Source organism: Pyxicephalus adspersus, chromosome 6, assembly GCF_032062135.1.
Source record: "Pyxicephalus adspersus chromosome 6, UCB_Pads_2.0, whole genome shotgun sequence".
NCBI classification, from domain to species: Eukaryota; Metazoa; Chordata; class Amphibia; order Anura; family Pyxicephalidae; genus Pyxicephalus; species Pyxicephalus adspersus.
In genome coordinates this window covers 99,767,564-99,794,678 of record NC_092863.1, presented here as the reverse complement: position 1 = coordinate 99,794,678, position 27,115 = coordinate 99,767,564, and the positions used below count along the sequence as shown (strand labels likewise).

General features: G+C 39.2%; 1 protein-coding gene across 1 annotated transcript in view; it reads right to left on the bottom strand.

Annotated features, from left to right (window-relative positions):
• Nucleotides 1-27,115, bottom strand: part of ST8SIA5 (ST8 alpha-N-acetyl-neuraminide alpha-2,8-sialyltransferase 5) — a 54,194-nt gene that overhangs the window by 25,428 nt on the left and 1,651 nt on the right. The window contains exon 2 of the mRNA XM_072413497.1: nt 3,293-3,400. Coding sequence (XP_072269598.1) covers nt 3,293-3,400 — 108 coding nt within the window. The remainder of the gene's footprint in view (nt 1-3,292; nt 3,401-27,115) is intronic.

Below are 27,115 nucleotides of genomic sequence, written 5' to 3'. Positions count from 1 at the left end.
CAGAACATGCAAACAGTACGGAATGTTATCAATTCACACAATTTCCTGCAGGATCAACAAGGATTTTTTTTTAACTTTGAAACATACCACACAACACTTTCAATGGTTTACTTATCAGACCAAAAAGAAACAAATATGAACATTTATTGTAATATATTCATTCATTGTTCCAAACACTTTGATACGTGTTGTTTTATTATCTGCACCCTATACCAACGTATAAACGTCACACAACAGCTGTGTTTAGATTTGTAATACTTAAGAATGGTAATAATAGGATATAATACTTTAATTGTTGTTTTTCCTTGCAGTTGCTTGTTTCTTTTCAAGCTCCATTCAAGTGATTTACAAATGGAATATAGCGACTTCACTTTGTAGGTTGAGCTATCCTCTTGCAAGGTTGCAAGGGATATTTCACTTCCTAGATTGTAAGCTCTTCGGGACAGGGTCCTCTCCTCCTCTTGCGTCACTGTCTGTAATAATCTGTCATTTGCAACCCCTAATTAATGTACAGCACTGCATAAAATGTTGGCTCTGTATAAATACTGTTTATTATTGTTATTCTTAATAATATCCCTATTTAATGTACAGCGCTGCGTAATATGTTGGCGCTATATAAATCCTGTTTAATAATAATAATAATAAATAATAATATTAATAATAAATATTAGTAGCGAATGAAATGAAAATGTCCAATACCGTGCAAGGATTTAAAAAAAAAAAAAAATAGATTTTGCTTGCACTTGATTTAATGGTTGAAGTCAGCAGAACTTTTTATATAGTATAGTATTATATAGCACCATCATATTCCACAGTGCTGTACATAGTCGTGTCACTAGCAGTCCCTCAATTTAATGTTAGATGTCTTTAATACAGTCCAGAGTCAATTTAACCTAACTGCATGTTTTTGGGATGTGGGAGGAAACCTGAGTACCCGCAGGAAACCAACACAGACACGGGGAGAACCTGCAGACTCCATGCGGATAGAGACCTGGCCGAGACTGGAACCTGGGATCTAGCGCTGCAAAGGCCAGCGTGCTAACCACTGAGCCACCATGCTGCCCACACATTTACTAAGCTAAGTGAATTCCCCTTGCAAGGTGATGGCTTATTTGCTAAGTGAACTGTCTATTTTATGTTAGTAAAACAACAATGGTGTCACCAGATGTGGAGGAGGTAGAAGCTGCAAGGGCTGGCAGGTAGCACACACATATATATAAGTGTATATAAGGGGTCTGGGGATGCTCTTTGCAAATACATGGCCACGGTGACAGTGTAGCTCAGTGGAACAACGGAATTAGCAACACAACTCAGACAGGCTCATCTTGAAGCAAAGTGTTTGCAACTGTTTTGGGATATTTGCAACATTTAAACCTGGGCAGCCAAATGCAATAGATTTGCCAAGAAAAAAATTATAACTAAAGATAAGACAGAATTTTATTTTAGACGTAAAGGAAGCCTTCCAGGTCCACTTTGCTGTTACTTAAATGGTTCCCAATTCAAATAGCTTGAAAGGGCCCTTGGTAAACAAAGATTTCCCCCCCCCCCCCAAAAAAAAATGCTTGCCCCTGGTCTCTGATGCCAATGGGTGGCAAATCCCATGAGAACACACTCCATCCCACTCCAAGAGGGGTATCCTGTGGGATTTCTGGTCACATTTGCAACCCTGAAGATCTAAAGACTAGGCATGACCCCGTCCCCTCTTTCATACATCAGAGATCAGGCCCAGGTTATTTTCTTATATTATTGGATTAAATCTTTGTTTATAAAATGCTTGTTTCTATTGGCAAAGCAGGGAGCTGGCAGAAATTCGGACCTTGTTTTTGACCCTGGAAGGGTCGCTTTACTTTAGTGTTTAGTATTTTTACCTTATATGCTCAGGTTGAACTGAGCTTTAAAGGATAACTATACATATAAAAGGCCAACCCTCTGTTTTCTCTATCCTAATATAAGCTAGAACCTCCAAACACACCTTCACTCGCTCAGGTGTTTACTTTTCACCTTTCCCTAACCGCAGGGGCCTCCTATGCGTTTTATAACCCTCAGTTTGAAAATCTTTATTAGTTTCATTAATTTACTATACCCCTATAGTACAAATGCTGGGTGCGCAAACCCCATCCAAGTCAATGTAGAATTACAGCACCAGCAAATGCAGGGCCAAAAAAACACCATCCGAGGCCACCAACTTTGCCGAATAAGCAATTGAGTAGCTTGGATCAGAGGCTGAGAAAGTAAGCCAGAGGGTATTTTTTTTTTATGTAAAGTTTTGTTTTTGGGGTGACAGATTTAATATTGGGTAACCCTCAGACAATATCGACCAAATATAATAACCATGCTGCACCGAGAAGTAATAAACTAGACTTAGGCTTCTTTCAAACCTGCGGCAAACTGCAGCTGGGGACAGCACGTAGAACCACAATCCCAAACCCTCCTATATCCAACCATTCCTACATGGAATGGAGCGATTGGGAACCAATTATGTATGTATTTGCACATGGTTATGTTTGCGTTGAGGTGGTTTGCGGTGTAGTTTCTGGATGCAATGGGTACTTTCTGGCCGCCATTAAGTGACCAGCCACTTCTATTAACTTGACTTAGAACACGTTCCAACTGCGCTGAGCTGCAGTTAATTAAGATTGTGTTGCAGCAAGACATAAAATGGCCCATGATCCTTTGCAGTGGTGTGAACCGCACCATACCCACATGATAAAGCATTCCTCAAACACTTTGGTTGCATCCAAAAACTCCTCCGGGGCGCATATAGGAGCCCCTATGAACCTGCAAACCACGTGGCATTAGACAATACTTTAGAATAAGGCCTTAAACAACCCTGGGTGCAGTGACCTGGGCTAGGCAGCAGAGCCTTTAGCTTAGCTGGCAGTTCATACTGAAAATTGTAGTCCAGTTACAAGAAAGTTTGATTTAAAGGGTCATTCCAACCAAAATGGATATTTAATTGATAGGCAGAAGCTGTTGTTGAGTTACTAACTGGCTTCCTTACATTTATATCACGGTAGAAATTGTGGAATCAACAATGGCAGGCTACAGATTTTGTTTAAAATGCGACCCCCCCAGAATAAATCAGATAGGAGGGGAGGAGCTGGGAACACAGATATCCATCATTTTACTACAACAGTAATAGAAATTCAGCAACCTTTTAACATTTACTGAACATCAAGCAAGGACTGACCCTTTAAGCCATTGCTGAAAGAGCAGCAGACAGCGTGTGACAGATTGCATTGTATTGTCTGTTATGTTCCGCTATCCATTGTTATTCTGATTGAGTCTGTACCTGCCGCTCGCGTCACTCCCCGTCTTCACTGCTCCGTCATCCGTGAAATTAAAGATCCTAGTCCAATTTCCCAACTCCTCTCCGCTCTGCCAGCTAAACTGCAGGCCTCTAGTAAGAAAAGCAAGCAATTTACAATGCGCTCCTCTAGGCTCATATTTTTTTACATTGGGAATGTACAGCACAATTCATACATTCATTGTAAGCATTATTATACCAACCATGTCCACCTATCCTGCAAGGCAGGGCAGCAAAATAACCACTTTTTTAAATTGTATTCATTACCAGTTTTGTTTCCTTTCACACTTTAAAGCTCCAATTAGCAAGCTTTTTTGGACATGCATTGCACTGCATGGGACCATTCATTTTCTACTGGCCATCAATTGTATGTTTGTCCGCAGCACAAAAATAGGCTTACTTTATTTTCAGTGCAATGCATGATGAATTATGGGATAACATGATCGGGTGCATTGTTTACAGCATTAACATGCACTGCTAAAATCGATCCATTAGAAATTAAAGAGACAACCTCCCCAACATGCATGTTATTAATCACTTTATTATTCACACAGCAAAGCAATGCACAAGGTGAACAGGGATGAATCTGCAACTTTTTACAATTACAATGTGGATTGTGAAAAATATTGAAACTTTCATTATTGCCATCGGGAAATGTAAATCCCTGGAATGTTTGAGGTTAACTGTAGAGAGTTCTGAGAACAACAGACAACCTTTAAATCCTGTTATGATAAATTATATTTACATAATGTATATTTTTACTGCTGTGCCTTACAGTATCACATTTTTTTAGGAATTGTGGTCATGTGAGACTGCAGCCAAACAGCTAAAAACAATGAACAAAAAATGTATATCTGTGAACAGGAATGCCTTTTGATTATTTCAATTCTTTTTGGTTATTCTTGCAATTCTTATACGAAAGCTATACATAACCAGCTGCTCTTCAGTATTTTGCATCAGTGCCTCCAGCGTTCAATAAGCTATCAATGAGTATCATCAGAATTAGGAGATATTAATATACTATTTCCTCCTAGAAGCCTTCCTTAACATTTAGCCACCTCCCGAGCCTGAAATATGTTATAATGCACTATAGACTGACTGGCTCACAATACCGGCACCCTCTCACCTTCCATCAGCCTGATTTCTGATGTGCTGGGATAATATTATTTGTAATATTAATAATAAAATGTATTTATGTAGCGCCAACATATCACACAGCGCTGTACATTAAGTAGGGGTTGCAAATGACAGACAGACACAAACAATGACACAGGAGGAGGATTCTAACCAAATTTGCATTCCTTTGCCTAGGCTTTTGGTATCCTGATCCTAGGAAATGCCATTTAGTCATGTACTACTGCTCCTTTAAATGAATCTAAAAAAAAACATTTATTGATGTATTCATGTAATGATTTACAGCTACATTATTTGTGCCTTTTACTAAATTCAGCTTTTAACTGCAGCTGTAAAATGCTTTATGGGGAATAGGCAGTAACTAGTTATTTAATGAATGCCTTCATTTCTCAGAAATTATTTCTAAGTCATTAATATCAAATGGTTTTGTTTGCTGCTCTTCTCAATGGATACTTCATAGAAAGTCACTGTTATCACCAGCTATAGATACAAATCTACATACATGTTTTTATAACAACAGATCCCTATAAAAAAAGTTTAGTGAACCAAAAATAGAGGGATAGATAGATGGATAAATAGATAGATAGATAGATAGATAGATAGATAGATAGATAGATAGATAGATAATGTGAGAAAAAGAAAGTGTGAGAGAGTAGAAAAGACAGAAAGAGAGAAAGAGAGAGAGAGAGAGAGAGAGAGAAAGAAAGAAAGAGAGAAAGAGGGAGAGAGAGAAAAAAAGAGAGAGAGAGAGAAAGAAAGAAAGAAAGAAAGAAAGAAAGAAAGAAAGAAAGAAAGAAACAAAAAGAGAGGAGGAAAGAGAGAAAGAGCGATAGAGAAAAAGAAAGAAAGAAGAAAATGAGAGATAAAGAAACAGAAGGTGGGAGAGAGAAAAAAGAAAGAAAGAGAAATGAAAGAAGGATGAGAAGTGGGGGGGAGAGAGAGAAAAAAGAAATAAAGAAAATGAGGGCTAAAGGAGAGAGAGAGAGAGAAAAAAGAAATATAGTGGAGAGAGGGAAGAGAGAGATTAAGAAAGAAAGCGAGAGAGAGACAAAAAAGAAAGAAATAGAGACAAAGAGAAAATAAGAGAGAGGGATAAAGAAAAAGAAAAGTGAGAGATCGAGAAAGAGAAAGAAGAAAGAGAAAGAAGAGAAAAAGAAAGAGAAGGGGAGATAGAGAAAAAAAAAAGAAAGAGAAAATGAGAAAAAAATAAAAGAGGACAGAGAAAGAGAGAGATAGATATACAGAGAAATAAGAATTAAATAGAAAGAAAGAAAAGAGATAGAGAAAGAGAGAGAGAAATACATATTCTACATATATAGCAACAGGACAGGAAAGAGAGAGAAATTTAAAGGATATATATTATAAGACACATATTTATATAAATATGAGATATATACAAATATCTAGATAGATTCATGTAGATAGTTAAAAAATATATAGATAACAATAGTAAAAAGAGAGAAAAAGATAAATAAGATACAACTCAGTAAATGGATAATGAAGTGTATAGATATGTGATCTTTCTATGTATTTTCTTGCTATATTTTAAAATGTGATTGGAAGAAGAGATATAAGTCCCCCCTTGGGGTGAATCGTGTATATTTGTGAAGCTTTGTGTGAAATTTCCTGAAGCTGAGAGGAAGAGACAAGTGAGTGACAAGTTATATGATTTCTTAAATTGTTTCCAGATATTGGGCCCAGTGCCTAGAACTCCCCAAAGCAGCTCCGTAGAGATAGAAGCTAATTATATGCTCAGATCTTTCTATAATTCACATGTAGTCAGAGAAAGGCAACCTGGTAATTTACTGGGAAACAAGCACACAATGTTTTAAAACCGACGTTCCGACGGCTCGGGAAAAAAAAAATCTTATTTGTGTCAACCAGTTTACATGATCTTAGTTTTTTCCACTTGGTGATGTATGGTAATATGTATTGCTGATGTAGTGAACTCTACTAGGGACTCCACGTTTGCATTTAAACATGATTTTAAAGTAAAAAAAATAAAATGACAGGACTTACACATCATATGTCAGTTACAATGACACAACAGTAGGGAACAGGGCACATGAAACCAAACCAATGGCTTCCAGTAATGCTGAAGTAGCATGACGGCCAGTGGAAGTTCATCATAACCAGGTATTGAGCGCCACCAGCTGGACAGGCAGATAACCATAACAAGGAGAGGAGGGTGATCTCCTCCATGATGTAGTGCTTGGTCTTTGTGGTTTATCTCTTGACTTGATGGAGGGGTCTCTAATCTCTACAACCATTCAACACTGTTGATTTTTGGGATGGAAGCCAGGGAAAGCTTATTGGGAAAGCAATAAGTTTAAAGCAGTAGACTTTAAAACATAACTTCAACATATGTGACCAATTAGCCAACCCTACCCCAAAGCCCACCAGGTTTTTCCAGCCTACTAGCCATTCCTGTGACATCATGGAAGCTTCCTATAACCGGCAGGGAATGTAATTCATAAGATGACTTGTGGGCACGATTCAGTCCTTGGGTACAGTAAGCTTGGCATGTATGATGGCATGCCCACAGAAGAAGCCCACAAAGGAAATAGCACAATGGATTGTAATGGATTCTAAAAGGGGACGAGGGAACACTGGACAAGAAGAAGCTGGAGACAACCTTGGACAATGGAACTGGTACATTTTCTTTTGGGAAGGGTAGTTGAAGAATATTAATAACACAGGTCAACATGTCATTTTCATCAGATATAATTGTATGTGGGCTTTGTAGTATTTTTGATACAGATTTCAAATTTCTGTTCAGTTTTTCTCTAGAACGTCTAGTTTTTGTGATGACTCTATTGAAGTAAGGGTTTCAAGTTTAGAAACCAAAAGAAAACTTTTAAAAAGGGTATATATTACAGGACTGCTTTCATATTGAAGAAAGAAATTATGCTTCTTCTATTCCTAATTTTTTATACTCTATAATTTATATATTTAGTGTGCTAAACTTTTTTTTATTGCATAATATTGAGTACAGAATGGTTAAAGCCCAACTCTATCCTTTCCTCCAGATAAACCGAGTTCTCAATATACATACCTTGAATCCAGCAGTTTAGAATGTTAGGGGTTCTTCTTCGTCCTGTGTTGGCGGTGGTGTTTAGTGCAGAACATAATAGTGCTGGCATAGTCTGTGTGCAAGTAACTTTTTTTTGGGGAGATTTATTTCTTGGAATAGGTCATGTATTTTGTATAAGGATATGAAAAAGATCTGATCAACAATTCAACGTGAATAAAGTTTGGCTTTGCACCATATAAAACCTTATCACCCTAAAAAAAAAAAAAAAAAAAAAAAGTATATTTAAAAGTGCCAAAAAAAAAAACAAAAAACGCAAAAAGGGAGGGTCAATATAATATCTGATGGCCACTAAGAATTGTGAGTTTCAGTCTTCAGTAAAGCACAATTACACTCTAAACGCTGTGGGGTTAATTGTAACAGTCATGAATATACAAAAGATCCTTTTTTTCTCCTCAATAGACATTCAAAAAAAACTATAAATACAATTAAATACCAAAGAACACACAACCCTTTAGCAGAGAATTTTCTCCCATGCAGCGTGTGTGGGAGCAGGTGAGAGAATTTCATGTCCTCGGCTCACAGATGAAGCACATGACCGAAGGCTCGCTCCTTAAGGAAATTACAAATTTATCCGGTGCAAAGTCAGGGAGCTAATCTAAGTGAAGCTGAATTCAGCCTACTGAAAGAGCTTATTAATCAAGCTAAAAAGGAATAAAAGGCATCTGAAAAATGACTTGTTTTATCTGGCAAATGAGTCTAAAGCTGTTTTGGAAGGAGCTGAGAAATGTTCCTCTGTGAATTCCCGCTGAATGTAGAATTTGTGCTCCCTGGGGATATCTGATGGCATAATGAATGTATCACCTGGACCAGACCAGGTGCCTATGGCGTATATTTTAGGAATGTGTGAGGCTTGTATTACTGAGATTCTGATAAATATATTTAATGAGGGTAAAGGAGGGTGTCCAGTTTTCAAACAAAAAATGTAGTTTGATAGGAATGGTGGGGGTTCTTGTCCTCCTGAAGGAAGTAAGGAGGACCAGGAGGACGTTCTAACTTCATTACAGAATGGAAAGACTTGCTGGAGACAAAACAAAAAAAGCTATTCCAGTGTGGGGTGCCTAAAGGGTAAGGTTAGAGAAGCAGACGCCTTGAGCCCCATGTTTTGAAGCTTCCCTTCTTCGGGGGCCTTGTCTGCTATTGACATGATGTTGCCCCTGCCCAGAGTATGTTGACCGTACCCTCTGAGTCCATGCCCAGCCAAAGTTCCTTTTCATTTGAAGAACAAAGTCATGGTGCAGGAAAAACAGAAAGCCAACTCCTGTGGAGAATATGGTGGTTGGCCATCAGTTTAATGAGGGGAAACTAAGATGTCCAGTTTTCAAACAAAAATTGTAATTTGTTGGGTATGGTGGAGGTTCTTGTCTTCCTGAAAGAAGTAGGGAGGACCAGGAGGAAGTTCTCATTTCATTACAGAATGGAAGGACATGCTAGGGACAAAACACATGCTATTCCATTAGGAGTGTCTGAAGAGTAAGGTTAGCAGAGCAGGTGCCTCAGACTCCATGTTTTTGAAGACACTCTCTTTGATGTTACCCCTGCCCAGAGGCTGTTGGCAGTGCCCTTTGAATCCATGCCCTGCAGTATTTCCCATTTAAACAACCATGTCATTGTGCAGGAAGAACAGAAAGCCATCTCCTGCAACTGAGAAGATGGTGGTTGGCCACAAGTAAATAATCACACCCACAGTTCATTACAGGTAAATTTGGGTGTCCAGTTTCTGAGTAAAAAATTAGTTTGATGGAACTGGAGTGAGTTTTTGTCCTCCTGAAGGAAGTGGGGAGAACCAGGAGGAAATTCTTACTTTATTACAGACTGGAACTTTCTAGGAACAAAAAAACACATGCTATTCCAGTCAGTAGTGTCAGAAGGGTAAGGTTAGCGAAGCAGGTGCCATAGGCTCCATGTTTTTGAAGGCACCCTCGTCAGTGGTTTTTATCTGTCATTGACCTGCCCCTGCCCAGAGAGTTGACTGTGACCTCTGTGCAGTTCTCAGTCAGAGGTCTTTTTTATTTAGTACAAAGTTTTGGTGCAGGAAAAACAGGAAGCTAACTACTGCAACCATGTGGAAGATGGTGGTTTGGCCACAACCAAGTAAACCCAACTCACACCACAACTCCACAAAAGGGACAGCTGGATGGAGCAGTGTTCTCCCCAGTGCCTTTTAGCTGGGTGAACTACCTGGCACTTTTCAGTAACCACCCAGCTGTTTTTGGGTGGTTACTGAAGAGTTGTGTCACAATACAGGGGTTCCTACCCGGCTTAAAAAAAGTTTTGGTGGTGGTAGATGTGCTGTTGGGAAGAAGAGCTTTGTATGCCAGGGAATAGGAGTTTGCAAAGGCCAAGGGCCTGCTGCCCCTGAACCTTGGTCATTTGTTGCCCCTGATCTTTAGTCATTGGTGGACATGAGGCTTGCTAGAGGTCACCATAAAAATGTGTAATTTCCCCAATACCAATTAAAATACCACTCACTTTTATGGCCACCTTCAATTTTGCAAGCCACATGGTTATGCCTCTATTTTGAAACTTACCTTTGATCCCATGTATTGATCGCAGTGGTTAACCAAGGATGCCTAACATTCTAAGACCCACTTTTTGGTGCAAACACATGGAACAAATAGAAGAAGTTTGCAGTACAGAAAGCAGTAAATGAAAAGGTTAGGATATTCTTAGTGACAGAAGAACAGTTTAATAGCTGCAACAAAATGGCTCGTAAGAGTAGGACTGAATGGAAGCAAGGAACAAGGAAATCCCAATAAGGATCCAATAATGAATATGAAGTCTGCAGAGAAGAGTTTAATGGAACACTGAATGTATAAAAATCTAAGGAACAACAGACAAACAAAGGACTGTTGTATGGGATATGAAGGACAGTTCCCATCAAGGATATGTGCCCTTAGACCAGATGGAACTGTCAATAATGTGGGAAACAGTTTACATGGATTTTCTAAGCTGCAACAATATAAGGGTAATAATAGTACAGTCATGTGGAAACAAGAAACTGGTTCCCAATAAGGATCCAATAATGAATTTAAAGTCCGTATGCTAAGAAAAGTTTAATGGACCACTGATTAAATGTTAAGGAATAAGAGACGGGGACTGCAAAAAAAAGGACTGCTGTAGGGCTCAATTTTATAGTAGAAAGTCATCATGGGTTTGTTCTTGGTAATTTCTGAATGGCGGAGGAACCAAAAAAGCCTGATTAGGGTTAAAACGTTTCATGCCTAAACCATCTTCTCTTGTGAGCTGTAAACAAAGAAGAGCCTTCTGGCAAGGTAAGAAACTCGTTTAAGCTAATTTATGTTTTCTGTTTCTAAATTAGGTAAAATTGATTTTGTTAGGTTTAAAGATTGATCAAAGAAACATTTTTAACAAGAAAAATGCTGCACTTATTATGGGACTAAAATAAATAAAAGGAGAAATGTTATTTGGCTTATTACATTCTTCCTGGAAAATGATGGGTATCTTCACGCCAGTGCACGCGTCATGGTTGGCTGTTTATGCGCTGCAACAAACAGATGTAGGCTCTTTGGAGCAAGGTTTGGAGTCTAAGACCTAATACACACCTAAAGTTACTGTAACCTAAAACAGTGATCATAGTTTTGGTCATTATCATCATGTTGGTCAAAATCCAACATGGCGGACTACTAACAACCTACACAGTGGACCTGATTTATTAAAGCTCTCCAAGACTGGAGTAGATAATCTATTATGAGAAAACCTGAATGATCCAACAAACCCAGAATAGACCTGTTCCAGGGTTGAAAACATTGGCCTGTCATGCATAGAGAGACAAGACCACTAGGGGGCACTACGGCTTGCATGGAGGTGGTGTGAGCCCCGAGAAGGGCAAAGGCGCAAAGTCAAAACAGTAACCAGGTCTTCTCCAGAGCCTCTAATGGTGAGGATGTTGCGACGCTGGTTACTGCCAGGTTGCGGTTCTTGGGCACACCAAGGTGGGCAATAAGAAACATGGTACCAAATCACTAAGCAGAAGGATAGTCGAGGAAAGCCGGGGTCGAGGCAGGCAGCAAGCAAGAGAGGTTAGGTCACATGCCAGGGGTCAATTGCCCAGGAGACAGACACCAGTGAGACACTGGAAGCAACAGGAGGGACAGGATTATCCACAGATAGACAGGAATAGCACAGGAAATTGGCTGGGAACCAACAGACTAGACAATGAGGGGATAATGCAGGAGCTGGACAGAGGAAACACTGAATTAGGTGAAGAGGAATTAGCTCAACTAGGGGCTCGGCACAATGGAGACACGATGCACGAACACAGAGTGCAGTGTGTGAGCTAGCTAAATAGCCAGGGCTGGTCAAGAGGCTATTTTCTGATTGGCCAGCGGATTTGGACGGAGTTGATAAAGCTTGGAAACAGAGGCACGCCCAGCGTTAGAACTGCCCGCATGCGCAGGAGAGAGGCGTCTGCGCTTTAGTGAGAAAGTAAGAAGTGTGACATTGCCAACTAAGTGTAAATTATTTTTTAAAAATCCATTCCAGGTTTGCTGGTTCACCCAGGGTCTCTCATGACAGTCTATCTTCTCTAGTCTTGGAGAGCTTCAATAAACTAGGCCCAACGACTTTGGAGGACACCTGTACTAGATATTCACCTGAGATGATCATGAACGATTGCTAAGGAGGGGGGGGGGGGATCTAACATGTGTACATAGCCTAAAGAGAGCCCTGAGTTCACCAGAAACCCCAGATGGTTGAAACAGCTAAATGCACAGAAGAAGCAGATATAATGGAGCTCCTAAACCTCCCAAAGGATGTGAATTTCTATACATTATGTCTATAGTATTACACAGCTGTAGCACATAGAACAGTGGTTTTGGACAAGACAGGAGACCTAATGTTTCTTTGGTGCAGTTAAAGAACACTTGCAGGTCTTCTGACCCCTCCCCCAAGCCTATGAATGGACAGTGAAAGGAGAACCAGCAGACTGATGGACCTCAGAACAAAGTTGATTAACAAGTCATATGTAAAGGACTGGAGCTCAAAATGCCCTTTCCAAAATCCTTTGAAATGCAAGTCTGAAGAAAAACCATGGTCATGGTCTTCTTTATCTCATTTAGAGCACATTGTCTGCTCCTAGACTGCTGGTACGCTACAAAGAGATCCTAATCAAATGTCTTTTCAGGACAGATTGTGACACGTGAGATGACAGTGGTCTCTGTATACCGAAACAGTGAAGGTCACCCGAACACACGGTGCCAGGGTTGGCCAATGGGAGCTCGGTATATAAATGTGTTACTAAGATAGCTCCATCAAAACATAATAAATGATGTCAGAGCATTACAATCCCTCAACTACCCTGCAATGTCACACAGAGGGGACAACGTGACAAGATTAACGCTATATCAAGACTAAGCCTCATGCAGAGGATGAAACCCGCTACTAAAGAACACAATTGTTTGCTTTGCCAAAATGAATTTGTTGTGGATAGAACAAGGCTAATCATACAAGGGCCTACGTCTAAAGAACATAAGAAAAAAAAATAAGAGTTATTTCTTCATCTCAAATTATATTCCAGTATACATTCTTATTTAAAGGGACTACAGAAAGGCAGAGATAGGCTGGCAAGGAAATCCAGATATTTATAGAAAGTCAATTAGCAGGTCATCGGAACGCTATAATTGTGACAACACTACACTGTGTATCCTACACAAATTAAGAAAGGACTGGGACCATTTGCAGGTTTTCTAGCTGTGAAATAACAATTGTCCTTGACCACTGGATGTGCTTATTATGAAGTCCTAGGACATCCTTTTAGAACCGTACCATGAACAACCTTTGAAAGCATTTTTTCTCAGGGAAACCAACTACAAATAATATTCCCACCTATGTTATATTTATATGATTAGTTGATTGTGGAATGTTTAGATAAAGACATTTTAGACAGACTTTAATTTTAAGGTATCTATGATATGAAAGTATAGGGTTTATTGATTACATCTACAAAAACAATTTTTATATCAATCATTGTAAGGTAAGTGATCATATTATCAAAAATAACAAGATATTAAAATACCCAGAAAAAAAGATGTTACAATTTTCATAAGGATGTTCATAATGCAAAAAGTAACTAAGATGTCTGTTTTCGACTCGTTTCGCAGCTAGTCTGCTTCCTCAGGAATATTCATTAGGAGGCAATACCCATTCAAGAGGGAAAACAAATGGTCGCTTTTTGTCCCTGGATGGAATCCAGAAAAGTGGTCGGAGGGTGCCATTCAGAGTTCCTGAAATAATCAGAAAAATTGTAGCCAGAAAAATTGTTCTATGCCCGATTACCTCCGGCATGCGCAGAAGGAGCTCTTTCCATTAATAGGGAAAAAGTTTCCGATCTCAGCGAGATCGGCACATTTTTCCCAATCTATGATCTTGCACCTGCGTAATATAGGAGGAAGAACACAGAAGAGAGAAGAAGATGTCGGTGCCTGGCGCTCCCTCTGCACTGGCCCGAAGAAGGATACCGGGACGACGAGGAACCTGATGAAAGAAACCTCCAGATGGATAGACTGCTCTGCGGGATTGAAGGAAAGTTTTGGGTTTACTTCCGCTAATATCAAGTCAACCGTAAAGAGAACAAATCAAAAATATGCAAGAAAGAGAATATTTGGACCTAAAGAAATACTGCCCATTTGTACATGGGTCACTTTAACTGGAACATAGCCTTTTGATGTCTGAACACTGGTTTGTGGTTTTATTGTAGGAATTCATGCAGCAGAAATATCATCAGCACTTTAAAATTTGGCACAAGTTTTCTTAACCTCATAAGTAAAACACTTATCATTTACAAAAATGTTCCTCGGCATAATGCCCCGTGATGATGATCATAATGAATACCCATTCTTTAGGGGGTACCAGCCGACAATTCTTGCTAGCTCTCAAACCCACCTGTCAATGACAGTTCAGGTCCCGACTATCAATTGGGAACCAATGTATTTTGAAACATTGGGTTTTATAGTAAAGCTGAACTGTACAGAAAACCAGGAATACTTTTAGGGACTATAAAAAGTTTGGATTTTTTTTCTGCAAATCAAAAAATCGTGTTCAGTTGAACTAAAGAGGAGCATGGAAGTCGAAGAGGGGGAAAAGGGTCCACACCAAAGGGTTCTTATTCAGAAGAACATTATTTGATCCATGGATTCCAGGTAAGTATAAAGGCATGATGGGTGTCCTTTAAAATGTAGTAAAGCCTTGTTTTTTATTTTTTTTAAAAGGAGCTCTATTTTTTAAACAATTCTATTATGGTCTTGTTATTTTAGCTAAAGGTGAACCCTGACTTGGCTTTCTTATAGGTCTTCAAAAACTCAACAGTGAGCTGCTATAACACCCAGTGTTCTTCCCACCTGGCTGTTTTTGGGTGGTTACTGAGGAGTTGGGTCACAATACAGGGACTTCCACCCACCTACAATTTCTTCTCACCCAACTTAAAAACATTTCTGGGTTGAACATTGTTCTTTCCCGGTTCATGTCCATTCGAGTTATGGGTGTCTAAAAACAATTACACCCATGTGCAGTATTCAATTTTTAACATGTCTGAAAGCCTGGAACTGGCAGCGCTGATGTCACCTCCCCTACTTACCACTCACTCTCACCTTCTTTTCCACCCCTCTTTTCCTATCCCCATAAAATTACTAGAATGTTTGTAAGAAATTGAACTCATCAGCCATTTAATAATTACAATTCTTTATCTACTTAAACATTTCCAACAACAATTTCTATCACTTAACAGAAACAACATCTTTCCCTGTTTTTAACTTTCAGCACCCCTTTTTTCTGGTTGCAGGTCCTCAAGGGCGTTACCTTGACCAACACACCTACTTTTGGGTCCCCCTCCCCCCTTTTTGGCTGATGCTCCTGCTCCCAGGCGTACAGCCCCATCTTAGGAACGCAACCAATTTGGCAGACCCTCTGCTCACTGAATCTCTGCCGCTGTTTTCCACCACTACCTCTAGAGGCGCTACTCCTATGGCAGGTCCGCCCACCACCGCAACAGTTACTACCAAGGGCCCCAACTGCCACCACCTCAACCTATAATTCTAGGGAGCGAGGGACGCTCTCCCACTCCTACTAATGGACTGGCCCTACTTCCTCTTCCTTCCTAACTTACCAATTAATTTTTCCTTCGCCATCTGTTCTGCTCCACACCCTTGTTCTTTCCTGCACTTTTCTTTCCATGTCTGCCTCCCCAACGTGCCCAGTCATATCCACCTTTCCAATAGTTTTTTGCATTCCCCGGGTACAAGCTTTAGCTTTAGTAGGGTTGGATATTGCAAAATGGTTTGGCATGGTATGAATGTGTCCTTATTTCTGAGTTCCTCAAAGTGCAAGGTGACCAAGAAATGCCTTCTGCTCTATTTCAAGAGTCGTACTCCTCTGATTTGGTTCTATTTGTAGCTACCCGTCAACAAGTTCAAGTTTACTAAAGTGCAATTAAAATATGAAAGATGTGTGCTCACTAGGAACACACTAGTGTTTCCCTCTAATTGATGAACAGAAGATAAGTTGGTGTTTGTGGACAATATTACTCCTGGGGTTGGGGACTTCTGCAAGAAGGAGGAAGGGTACGGAAAAATACAGCAAGGACATTGGGTTCTCCAGGAAAGTCTTCCACGTCCTCTTTTTGCCTTTTTCTTTTTGTTGATGAGCTCTCGCTATTGGCTCATATTCTAACACAAGATAGAAAATCAATATCCTAACAAGCTTTTTTTTCATGGACAACCTTAATTAGCGTCTGTAAATCTCTGGACTGATTGGTATACTATCCGAAATCTCCAAACTTGAGCGGATTAACCTGGAAAGAAATTGCAGCAGGCAGCAAACCGCGCAATATGGCCAGAAGCAGCCTGAGATCGATGTCCTTCTAGTATTTTAGCTTGACAATGTCACATCAAGGTTACATGCAGATAAGGAGAGACTGTAAAACCAATAGCACTGGTAAGAAGGCACTAAATATAAAAAGCCACGGATGTCATAGAAAACCTTTTGCAGAAAAGTGAAAGTGTCTACGTAACATAAATCAATGAAGCTGCGTAGTAAATTCACAAAGCGCTGGAATGGGTTTAGGATTTGGCTGTAATGCAATATATAAACCCCTGGAGATGCCATCATGGGAAGATATTAGTCTGCAGCCGCATATAGCAACGTAAACCCCGGTGTCAGCTATATGAAGGTATTTCCAACTGGAAGGACAGAAGGAGAAGGCTCCAAAAGCATTCCCATATAAATCAGTTAGGCCTGTCATACATCAGCTGATTTTTGGAGGACACATATTTTCCAGGACACTATACAAAGGTTAGATTTTGTTGTCCTCTTATTACAAAAAAGAAGGTAACATATGAATTGGCTACAATTAATCCCCTTTAATTTTTTTTTAATTTTCCATTACAAAGATACAATTGTGTTCAGTAGATAAACATCAAATGTGTCAAACCACAAAACTGCTTTCAAAATGGTAAAAAGATTAAATATCCAAAACTGTCCATAGGCTTCACTTTAAAAACCTTTACAGATCATTAATTAAGGGATAACCATGAATTATAACACTAGAATTATTGTAATATAGTTGTCACTTTACACAACATCTGATGCATTGTGTAGGGTCAGGGAACATTTAAAAAAAATTGGGGTGTATTGTTTTATTTATTTAATTTATCATTTAATGTTTTATCACAAAACAAATGTTTATTATCACCCAGCACTCGTGTTTATTTTTAAGTAGAGAAGGTGTAAAACCGCTGTGTGTTTTCTGTAGGGGAGATTTCCCTTTGCCTCCTGTCCCAAAAAAAAACCGAAAATATCTCTACATTCTGTTTTAGAAAGATGTGACCATGCCAGGTGTCCCTACTGGAAAACAAGTACTTTCTGTACTCCAGTGATAACCATTTTTGATTATCTATCCTTTTGTTCTATATAAATGTAATTTTATTGAACTATAACAAAGTAAAATAACATGCATAAAAGAAAAAAAAAGACAATACAAAAAATACAACTATCACCAATGTCTTTCGCTATTAAAAACCAGCGCAAAGATTGTAAAATTTAAGCATATATATATATATATACCGTATTTTTCGGACCATAAGACGCACTTTTTTTCCTCCTAAAGTGGGGGGAAAATCAGGGTGCGTCTTATGGTCCGAATGCAGAGGTACAGGGGCATATTTTTTTACTTACCTGTGTCCCCGCCGGTCCTCTGTTCCCCTGTGTTCCAGCGTGGGGCACTTGTGCCCGCCCACGAAGGCGGCGCCGATCAGCATTCATCAAATCAATCGGCGCCGCCTTCGTGGGCGGGCACAAGTGCCCCACGCTGGAACACAGGAGGAAAACAGACAGAGGCTGACAGCAGCCAGTGTCTGTGTTCCTCCTCTGTGTTCCCCTGTGTCCCAGCGTGCGGCACTTGTGCCCGCCCATGAAGGCAGCGCCGATTGATTTGATGAATGCCGATCGGCGCCGCCTTCATGGGCGGGCACAAGTGCCGCACGCTGGATCTCAGGGGAAATCAAATGAATTTTTTTTTTCTTGTTTTCCCGTGCGGAAAACCTGGTGCGTCCTATAGTCCGGAGCGTCTAATGGTCCGAAAAATACGGTATATATATATACATATGTATATATATATATATATATATATATATATATATATATATACACAAATACTTTTAAAATGTGCAATCCTTCTGTTTTAAAGACTACTTCCTATAGAAAAATCCTCCAGATGGGAAAATGTTTTGTTGATGGTAATGGAACTACTGCTACTTTTCCTTTTACTTTCTGTTGCAAAACCTAAACAAGAAATAAAGAGATAGCTCCCTAGTTTGACACAGACGGCAATAATTTTAAAAACATGATAGAGTTTTTAACTAGACGTCGGACATTACACATTGGACCCCCAATGAAAGAGGCTCATTTTTTTATTAGGCTTCACCCATTATTCATTGCAGCAAAATTTAGTTCACTGAGGTTTATAGTTGCCAGGTCCTTTTTTTCCTTTAAAAAGGGCAAAGGGTGAATCCAGTTTTGTTCCCATCTGCAGGGGTCATTTTATGCAGTGATTGGCTATGTGCGCATGGTTTCGCAGTGGTTAGCACTGTGGCCTTTGCAGGACTTTGCCCCCGGGTTTGAATCTCGGCCAGGTCTCTATCTGCATGGAGTTTGCAGGTTCTCCTCGTGTCTGTGTGGGTTTCCTCCCACATGCCAAAAATATGCAGTTAGGTTAATTGGCTTACCCCAAAAATTAACCATAGATTGTATTAATGACATATGACTATGGTAGAGACATTAGATTGTAAGCTCCTTTGACAGACAGCCAGTGACAAGACTATCGACTTTGTACAGTGCTACATAATATGTTGGCGCTATATAAATACTGTATAACATTCATAATAATGATCACATAGATCAGTCACTGCTGTCTCGTCATCTTGTGCATTCCACCTATAGAAAGCAATCTGAATCATATTCACATTGCAGACTATGCAAACATATTGTGGAACCAAAAAGTGGTTAAAGTGTAAGTGCACTAAAACTAATAAATGCATCAAATAATTTGCCTAGTTCTATATATCCCATAGACGTTATGCTTCATATAAATGAATGGGCCAATCTCCTGACCACAACGACCGCATACACTCTGAAAAGTGAACTTATTCTTTAAAACCAGATTTTTACTAGTCTGTGTTAGCACAATACAAAAGCAATAATGCAGACAAACAGCAATTACAGACTGGTGAATATTGAATTTCGGAATCTAGCCTATGTTAGTTTTTCTTTAGGTCCCTTTCATACTTTTCCTTTCTGGTGTGCTGTGTTAATGTCATGCATTATTCTGTGCTGCATTTTATATTAACATCTCAGGATGGTCTGCTGCTAAACGGCTTCCATAGATTTTAATGGGGCTGCTTTTATATATGGGGGTTGCAATGGGTAAAAAAGTGTTTCCCAGCAGTTTAGGAATAACAGTAAGAGAGTAGATCGGCCATGATGCATTGCCGCCATTGTATACAGCAAATGGCATACAACTAACGCTTTTCAAAACCGCTAGTGAACACTCCTGCACAGCTAGGGGTTACAAATGATGCCCAGAAGGGGTTAACCACACTGAAGAAAAATCAGAACTTAGCCTAAGAACTATTATTATTATTATTATTGTTATTATTAATAAACTGGATTTATTTAGCGCTAACATATTACGCAGCGCTGTACAATAAATAGAGGTAGCAGATACAGACAGTGACACAGGAGGAGGAGAGGACCCTGACCAGAAGAGCTTACAATCTAGGAGGTGGGCAAAGTCACTTTATTCACATAAGTGATAAAATAAGACATTTACCTCTCCTAGGCACCTACTGGCATTGGGTACGGGGGCGCAATAACAAGTAATAATGGCTAGGTTTTTTCGGGCATTTGCAAGCAGATGCAAATCCTAGAAATATACTTTTTTTCATTGAAACCACTGCTTGCAAACACTTAAAAGTGCTTGCAGAAATTAAAACAAGAGGCTGCTTTTTAAGTTTATATAGACAGCTTAAGTGCCAAACCACCCATACAAATGTGAATAAGCCCTAAGTGATGTGCTTTAAAATTGAAACATTGTATGGGAATTGTTTTACTTTTTTGTTGTTACAAATAAAATAGTTGCTGCAGATAACAATGTTAATCCATTTATAAAATAGCTTAAAAAAAAATCATTGGCACATGTGGGGAAATCTGTTCTCAAAATGTAGAGCACAACTATTGCCTGTAAGGCTGAACTTGAGTAGTGGAAAAAGCATAAGATTTTCCATTCATTACAGTAAGTGCTGACTTCCTTGTAGACAGGAAACTTCCTTTACAAGCCTCATACAGTCACTCCGAGAGCTCCAGCACAGCTTTGTGTCAATCCAATCCATGCACAATTCAGCGTTGATGTAAATCCTAATATTCCTAAATCACTGTGTATTCTAAATAATTGCCATGTGTTAAAATTAATATATGATTGTCATGTGCACACTCCAGCAATGATGCACACCATCTTCTAATGGACAATGGTGGGCCATGTCTGCTAAATGGGTGTCAGCACAGCCGCTTTTAGTTTACACCTGGGACAAGGGCAACAAAATCTAAAGTATCAGGAAGTGTCTGAACAAGGACATTTCTTGCGGATCAACAGGTAATCTGTTATTAGGGTAAACTTCATGAAGTTGGCCATGCCTGCAGAATAGGAAGCAGCACTTGGTGTGTTATATTATCCAAATGGATAGCCCAAAATCCTTTTTTGGCTGAGATTTCAAAATTGCTTTCAGTGCTTTGTAGACCCTGAGTATAATAGGGAGCCTTTACCGACCTATAATAAGGTGATGGGCCCAAGTTTGCAGCCATAGGCTACTGTACAGAACTGCTTATGGTTGAGAGAATTGAAAGGTAATGCAAGTTCATCACAAACTATAACCTATTACAAATGCATTCTTAGTTACTGCAGCTGGGAAGTCTAATAATATGATTGTTAGCATATCTAAAACACAATGTGCATAATGCCCCAAAATGCACCGAATAAAGGTATTTTTTTCTAATGCGGTGCACCATAACGCATGGATATGTGTCCTATGTGTTGTGGTGTATGCAGTGTCCATTGGCAAGGTGTTTTGGAGCTGTATTAAAAATAAATAAAACACACAAAACATACAGGACAACACTGTACTTTTCCAGGAAAAAAAAGAGTATTTCTGGAATTACTCATTATCTTTTTAATGGGAAAAGAATAATTTTAACTGTCCAGGTTTATGTGTAATGATGTGGTTTTAATAGCTACCCCACACCAGCAATGCATACTATTGCTTTGCTCTATGGTATCTCTGTTTAGCTCCCAGGATTGATGACACTACCCATTTCGGGTATGGAGGGGTATAGGACTTAACCCCCTTTCTTTTATATGTCAGCACTCGTTTTTATGGCTTATTCAAGGCTTCCTTTTTTTGTTAACGGCACTTGAACAAAACAGCGCGGAATCAACCAGAAGAGTGACATTAGTCCAGGCACAGGTCCATTATAAGTTTATTCAATTCATTCATTTTTAAAGAACTAACAAGGTGCCTAGTTGCCAAAATAAATGTGCATTGTGGCATACTGAATAACTAAGTGAATAGACCCAGAAAGCTCACCGGCCAAATTATTTGTTGTGCAGAATCAGGGCCACTGTTGTGTCTTCTCATAAGAGAGAATTCCTCCTACCCATGGTTAGGTTAGAAAACCTATGTCATATGTAACCTATTATTTCCCATTTTACATGAAATTGTTGGAATTGTTGTGTACTGACATCGGTTTTAGTTACGTGAAAAGCCCCCCAGGAATTAGCTCCCATCTCACCAGTCTAGCCACTTCCATGTCCAATTCTTCAATATTGGCCCATTATCTATGATACCATTTGGTTAGTTATTGCTAACGTCTTTGTAAGGAGTTTTCCATGGCTGTGTAATTCTTGGACATGATGGAGTCCAGTGTTCAACCCAGAATTTTTTTTGAGCTGGGTGAAATTATAGGTGGGTGGCAGCCCCTCTTATGTGACCAACTCCATTAAAAGTTTATTTGTAAAACATTGTATACAAATAATAACTAAAATAATAAGTTAAAAATGCATGTATTATTAAACAATGTAAAAATTGATCAAATGGCATTCAAATGTTAGCAAACCAAAGGTTTGAGACTCCAAAGTTCTCCCGGGCGCAACACCTGGAACTTTTTACCACCCGGCTGTTTTTTGGTGGTTACTTAAAGTGCCAGGTGGTGCACCCAGGAGAACACATAAGTTTTATACCTTTGGTTTACTAACATTTGAATGCCATTTGATCCATTTTATATTGTTTATTATTACATGAGTTTTAAACCTAATATTTTAGTTATTATTTGTATACAATGTTGTACAAATAAACATTTAATGAGTTTACACCCACTTGTTGGCACCCAGCGTATACCCAACAAGGTCAGATGGTTCAGTTCTGATTGGCACTCAACCTGCCACTTTGGTTTTTTAGTTTCTTGTGTCAGCCTTATCAAAACCTGAGTGGCTATAATATATCATCTTTGATATATCTATACTACCAAACACCTTTGCAGCTTTGTAAGCACATGTACTACCACATGGTCCCATCATACTCAGACAACCCACGCCTGCGTCAGTATTATAAGCTTTATGACTTTTACTATCCATTGCTCTCTATATCCTATAGATACCACTTCCAGCCATTTTATACACAGTTCTATACTATAATGCAAAGAAATGTCTAGCTCACCCACTGTTACAGCATTGAATCTTATGGGGAAGGTGCATGGCTGCTATTCACTCTGGATGAATATAAGGACAACTAAAAAGCCAGCACTCCAAAGCTGTGTATCCACATACAGCAAGGACAGGGCTTAGAAAGTGCTGGGTTTTCAGTAATAAAGTTATTGGAGGTAACATTGGTAATGTTTTACCTCCTAAATTCTTATCATATTCATTCATATAGGTACCAGTTATATCACCAACACAAAAATAATCAGTTCGTTAGGCACCAGTACCACAACCCACACTCATATCATAGTTCTATAAGCACCAGGGGAACCATATTATAACTACATTATAGTTCTATAGGAACCAATACTACCACCCACACTCACATAATAGTTCTATAAGCACCAGGGGAACCATTATATAACTACATTATAGTTCTATAGGAATCAATACTACCACCCACACTCACATAATAGTTCTATAGGAACCAATACTAATGCCTGATCACATGGTGCCTGACTACCAGGAGCATTGTGTTTGTTTCTATCCATTAGAGACTGCATAGTGTAATTTTTAGTGTCAGACAAACTTGTGATGTGAGAGGATGAACAACACACAGCCTGCATAGATAGATAGGAATTAGTCTTTTCAATCCTAAAGTGTGTGTAGAGAGGTTTGTTTTTGTTAGTTATGGATGAAGTAGTAAACTTCCTCAATTTTTTCAATACATTTCAAGTTTGGATTCCGACTTGGCCTACGTTTTTAATTTTTGAGTTTGACACCCCTGTTCTAAAGGAACCAATACTACCACCCACACTCACCTTATAGTTCTATTAGCACCAGTACTACAACCCACACTCTCATAACAGTCTGATATGATATGACACCACCCATACCCATATCACAGTTCTATAAGCACCAGAACAACCCCCCACACTCACAATACAGTTCTATAGCAACAAATACTACCTACCTACCAGAGTTATATTACAGTCCAATAGGCACCCCAACCCACACTCATATCATAGTTTCATAGGCACGGGTACTACCACTCATATCACAGTTTTATAACTACCCGTACTACAACCCACACTAATGTCTAAGTTCTTTAGAGCCACCAACATTCCAATCAAACTTCTACAGACACCAGTGCTACCATCCATAATCACATTAGAGTTCAATAGGAACCAATTCTATCAACTACTTTATATAATAGTCCAATAGGCACCAGTACCACCACCTATCACTTGGTATCATAAGAGATTGTTGTTGAAGTTCTAGAGCATGGGCGCTTAACACGTGGATGGCGATCTACCGGAGGATCGCAAAGACAATGCGAGTAAATTGCAGAGCCCTGCCTTGCAAAAGAAACTCTACCGTGCACAGGAGTTATTAGGTTTAATTTTTTATTGTTGGTAGGTCATTTTAAAAGTAGCTTGCAAGCCAAAAAAGGTTGAGCACCCCTGCTCTAGAGAAACCTACACTACCATGTACAGTTACATAAGTCCAATAGGCACCAGCACCACCACCTAGCACTTTATATCATGAAAATATGGTTTTGGTACACTTACATCACGTTTTATAGGCCCAGGTATACCCACTCATATCACAGATTTATAGGCAGGGGTGCTACCACCCACATGACACTTATATTGGTGCCAGTACTACAACTTCATAATTCTAAAGGCAACAGCACCACCAAACACACTCACATTATGCAACGTTCTTTAAGCATTATGTTTACCACCCACAGTGTGCACAGTTTGGTATCCGTAAAGTTCATAACCCTTTAGGCACCAATACCAACACCAAATTCTCATGGTACATAGTGCTTTAGAATTTAGTACTTGCACCATAGCCAGTTGTAAAAGTGCCAGTACCCTTGCCCACATCCTTACACCATACCCAGTTCAATAGGTGCCAGTGCACAATACTCACACTTACACCATACCCAGTTCTATAGGTGCCAGTGCACCATACTCACACTTACACCATACCCAGTAATATGGTTACCAATACCCCTGCCCACACTCATATCATACCTAATTCTATAGGACTTCTAAGGGTGTTGGTGCCCCTATCCACATTCACATCATACCCAGTTCTATAAATGACATTACCCTGCCTACAGTCAGGAACCAGAACAACCAACAACATTCCCAACATAAACCATGATATAGGTACCACCAGTATGAATGTCTATTAACTACAAGACCATGAAATAACAAGCACAAAATTAGTGGGGCCCCTACATCTTCCATATTGCCTAATTTTGTTAAAGGCACTGGTTTGGCCCACTTTAAAATTGTATACATCAATACAGGGTAAGACCTCCCTATCAGTAGCAATGCCATACACAACTACCATGATCGACTGGCCTTATGCCATATGCCTTGTTTAAGAGAATACAGCTTTTTTTTTTAGCTCTTACTGAATAAAATAGTAAAAATTGTTACACAATGTAACACATAATAATCTAATAATCTATGCAAATAAAACTTTTAAACACTCATGCCATGGTAGGTGGGGGGGGGGGGTCTACCATGAGGGATGCCAAGCTTCAGGGCATACAGTTTGCTGATCTTTTCCACAATACAGCTATGAGTTACCGGTATATAATATAACACATATTAATATTATTATCAGTAATAAGAATAGCAACAATCAGTATATGTACAAACTTGCAGTAGTAAGGGTCGGGGGACGGGGGATTTTATTAGTTACCTTGCTGCCCAGAACTTGTACTAGTGGCATTGATACTCCTGTGCCACCAGAGTAACAATTAATAATAAAAATACCAATCCATAAAAGTACAAATAAATATTAGAAATGGGATATGGAAGGCATAATTGGTTTGGTTATTTTTGCTGCCCATTCCTCGTCCTGTTGGCACTGGCCCTCCAGGAAAAGAAGGTAGTCAATGTAACAAGTTATAATAAAAATAACAATCTATACGTATACAAAATAAATAATAAAATGATGGGTCATCCTTGCTGCCCATGTCCTGGTGGCACTGGCCCTCCAGGAAAAGAAGACCGGTATTGTAATAAGTTATAATAAAAAATAAAAATCTATATGTGTAGAAATAAACATGAGGAGTTGAAGATTTGGCAGGGTTGGGGGAGGCATAATGAGTTATCTTTGCTTCCCATGTCCTGCCCTGGTGGTATTGACCCTCCAAGAAAAGAAGATGGACAACGTAACAAGGTATAATAAAAATAACAATCTATATGTATACAAAATAAATAATAAAATAATAGATTTAGGGTTTTGGAGGCATAATGGTTTATCTTTGCTACCCATGACCTTGTGGCGTTGGCCCTTCAGGAAAAAAAAGACGGTTATAATTTAAAAAAATAACAATCTATATGTATACAAATAAATATTAAGAGCTGAAGATATGGCAGGGTCAGGGAGGCATAAAGGGTTATCTTTGCTGCCCATGTCATGTCTTGGTGGCATTGACCCTCCAGGAAAAGAAGATGACAATATAACAAATTATAATTATTATTAATATTATTATTAATCCCTAACCTAGCCATTGTGTACAAATAAATATTAGTAGCTGTGGGTATGGCAGAGTTGGAGGGGGCATAATGCGTTATCTGTACTGCCAATGACCTGTCCTGGTGGCATTGCCCCTTCAGGAAAAGAAGACGGTTGTTGTAACAAGTCATAATAAAAAATAACAATCTATGTGTGTAGAAATAAACATGAGGAGATGAAGGTTTGGCAGAGTCGGGGAGGCATAATGAGTTGTCTTTGCTGCCCATGTCCTGTCCTGGTGGTATTGACCCTCCAGGAAAAGAAGATGGACAACGTAACAAGTTATAATAAAAATAACAATCTATATGTATACAAAATAAATAATAATATAATAGATTTAAGGTTTTGGAGGCATAATGGGTCATCCTTGCTGCCCATGTTCTGGTGGCACTGACCCTACAGGAAATTAATGTGGTTATTGTAACAAGTTATAATAAAAATAACAATCTATATGTATACAAATAAATATTAAGAGTTGTATATTTGCCAGAATTGGGGGAGGCATAACGAGTTATCTTTGCTGCCCATGACCTGTCCTGTTGGCACTGGCCCTCCAAGAATAGATATTGGTCAATGTAACAAGTTATAATAAAATCAACAATCTGTGTACAAATAAACATTTTACAAACATATTACAGTACCAGGGAAAGGGGTGTTGGGTTACTTTTGCTGCCCACCTGTGCTGGTGACACTGATTCTCCGGGGGCCACAGAGAAAGGTTCAACCATGCCAACCAGATATACAAGGAACAGGTCAATCCATGCCCACCAGATATACAAGA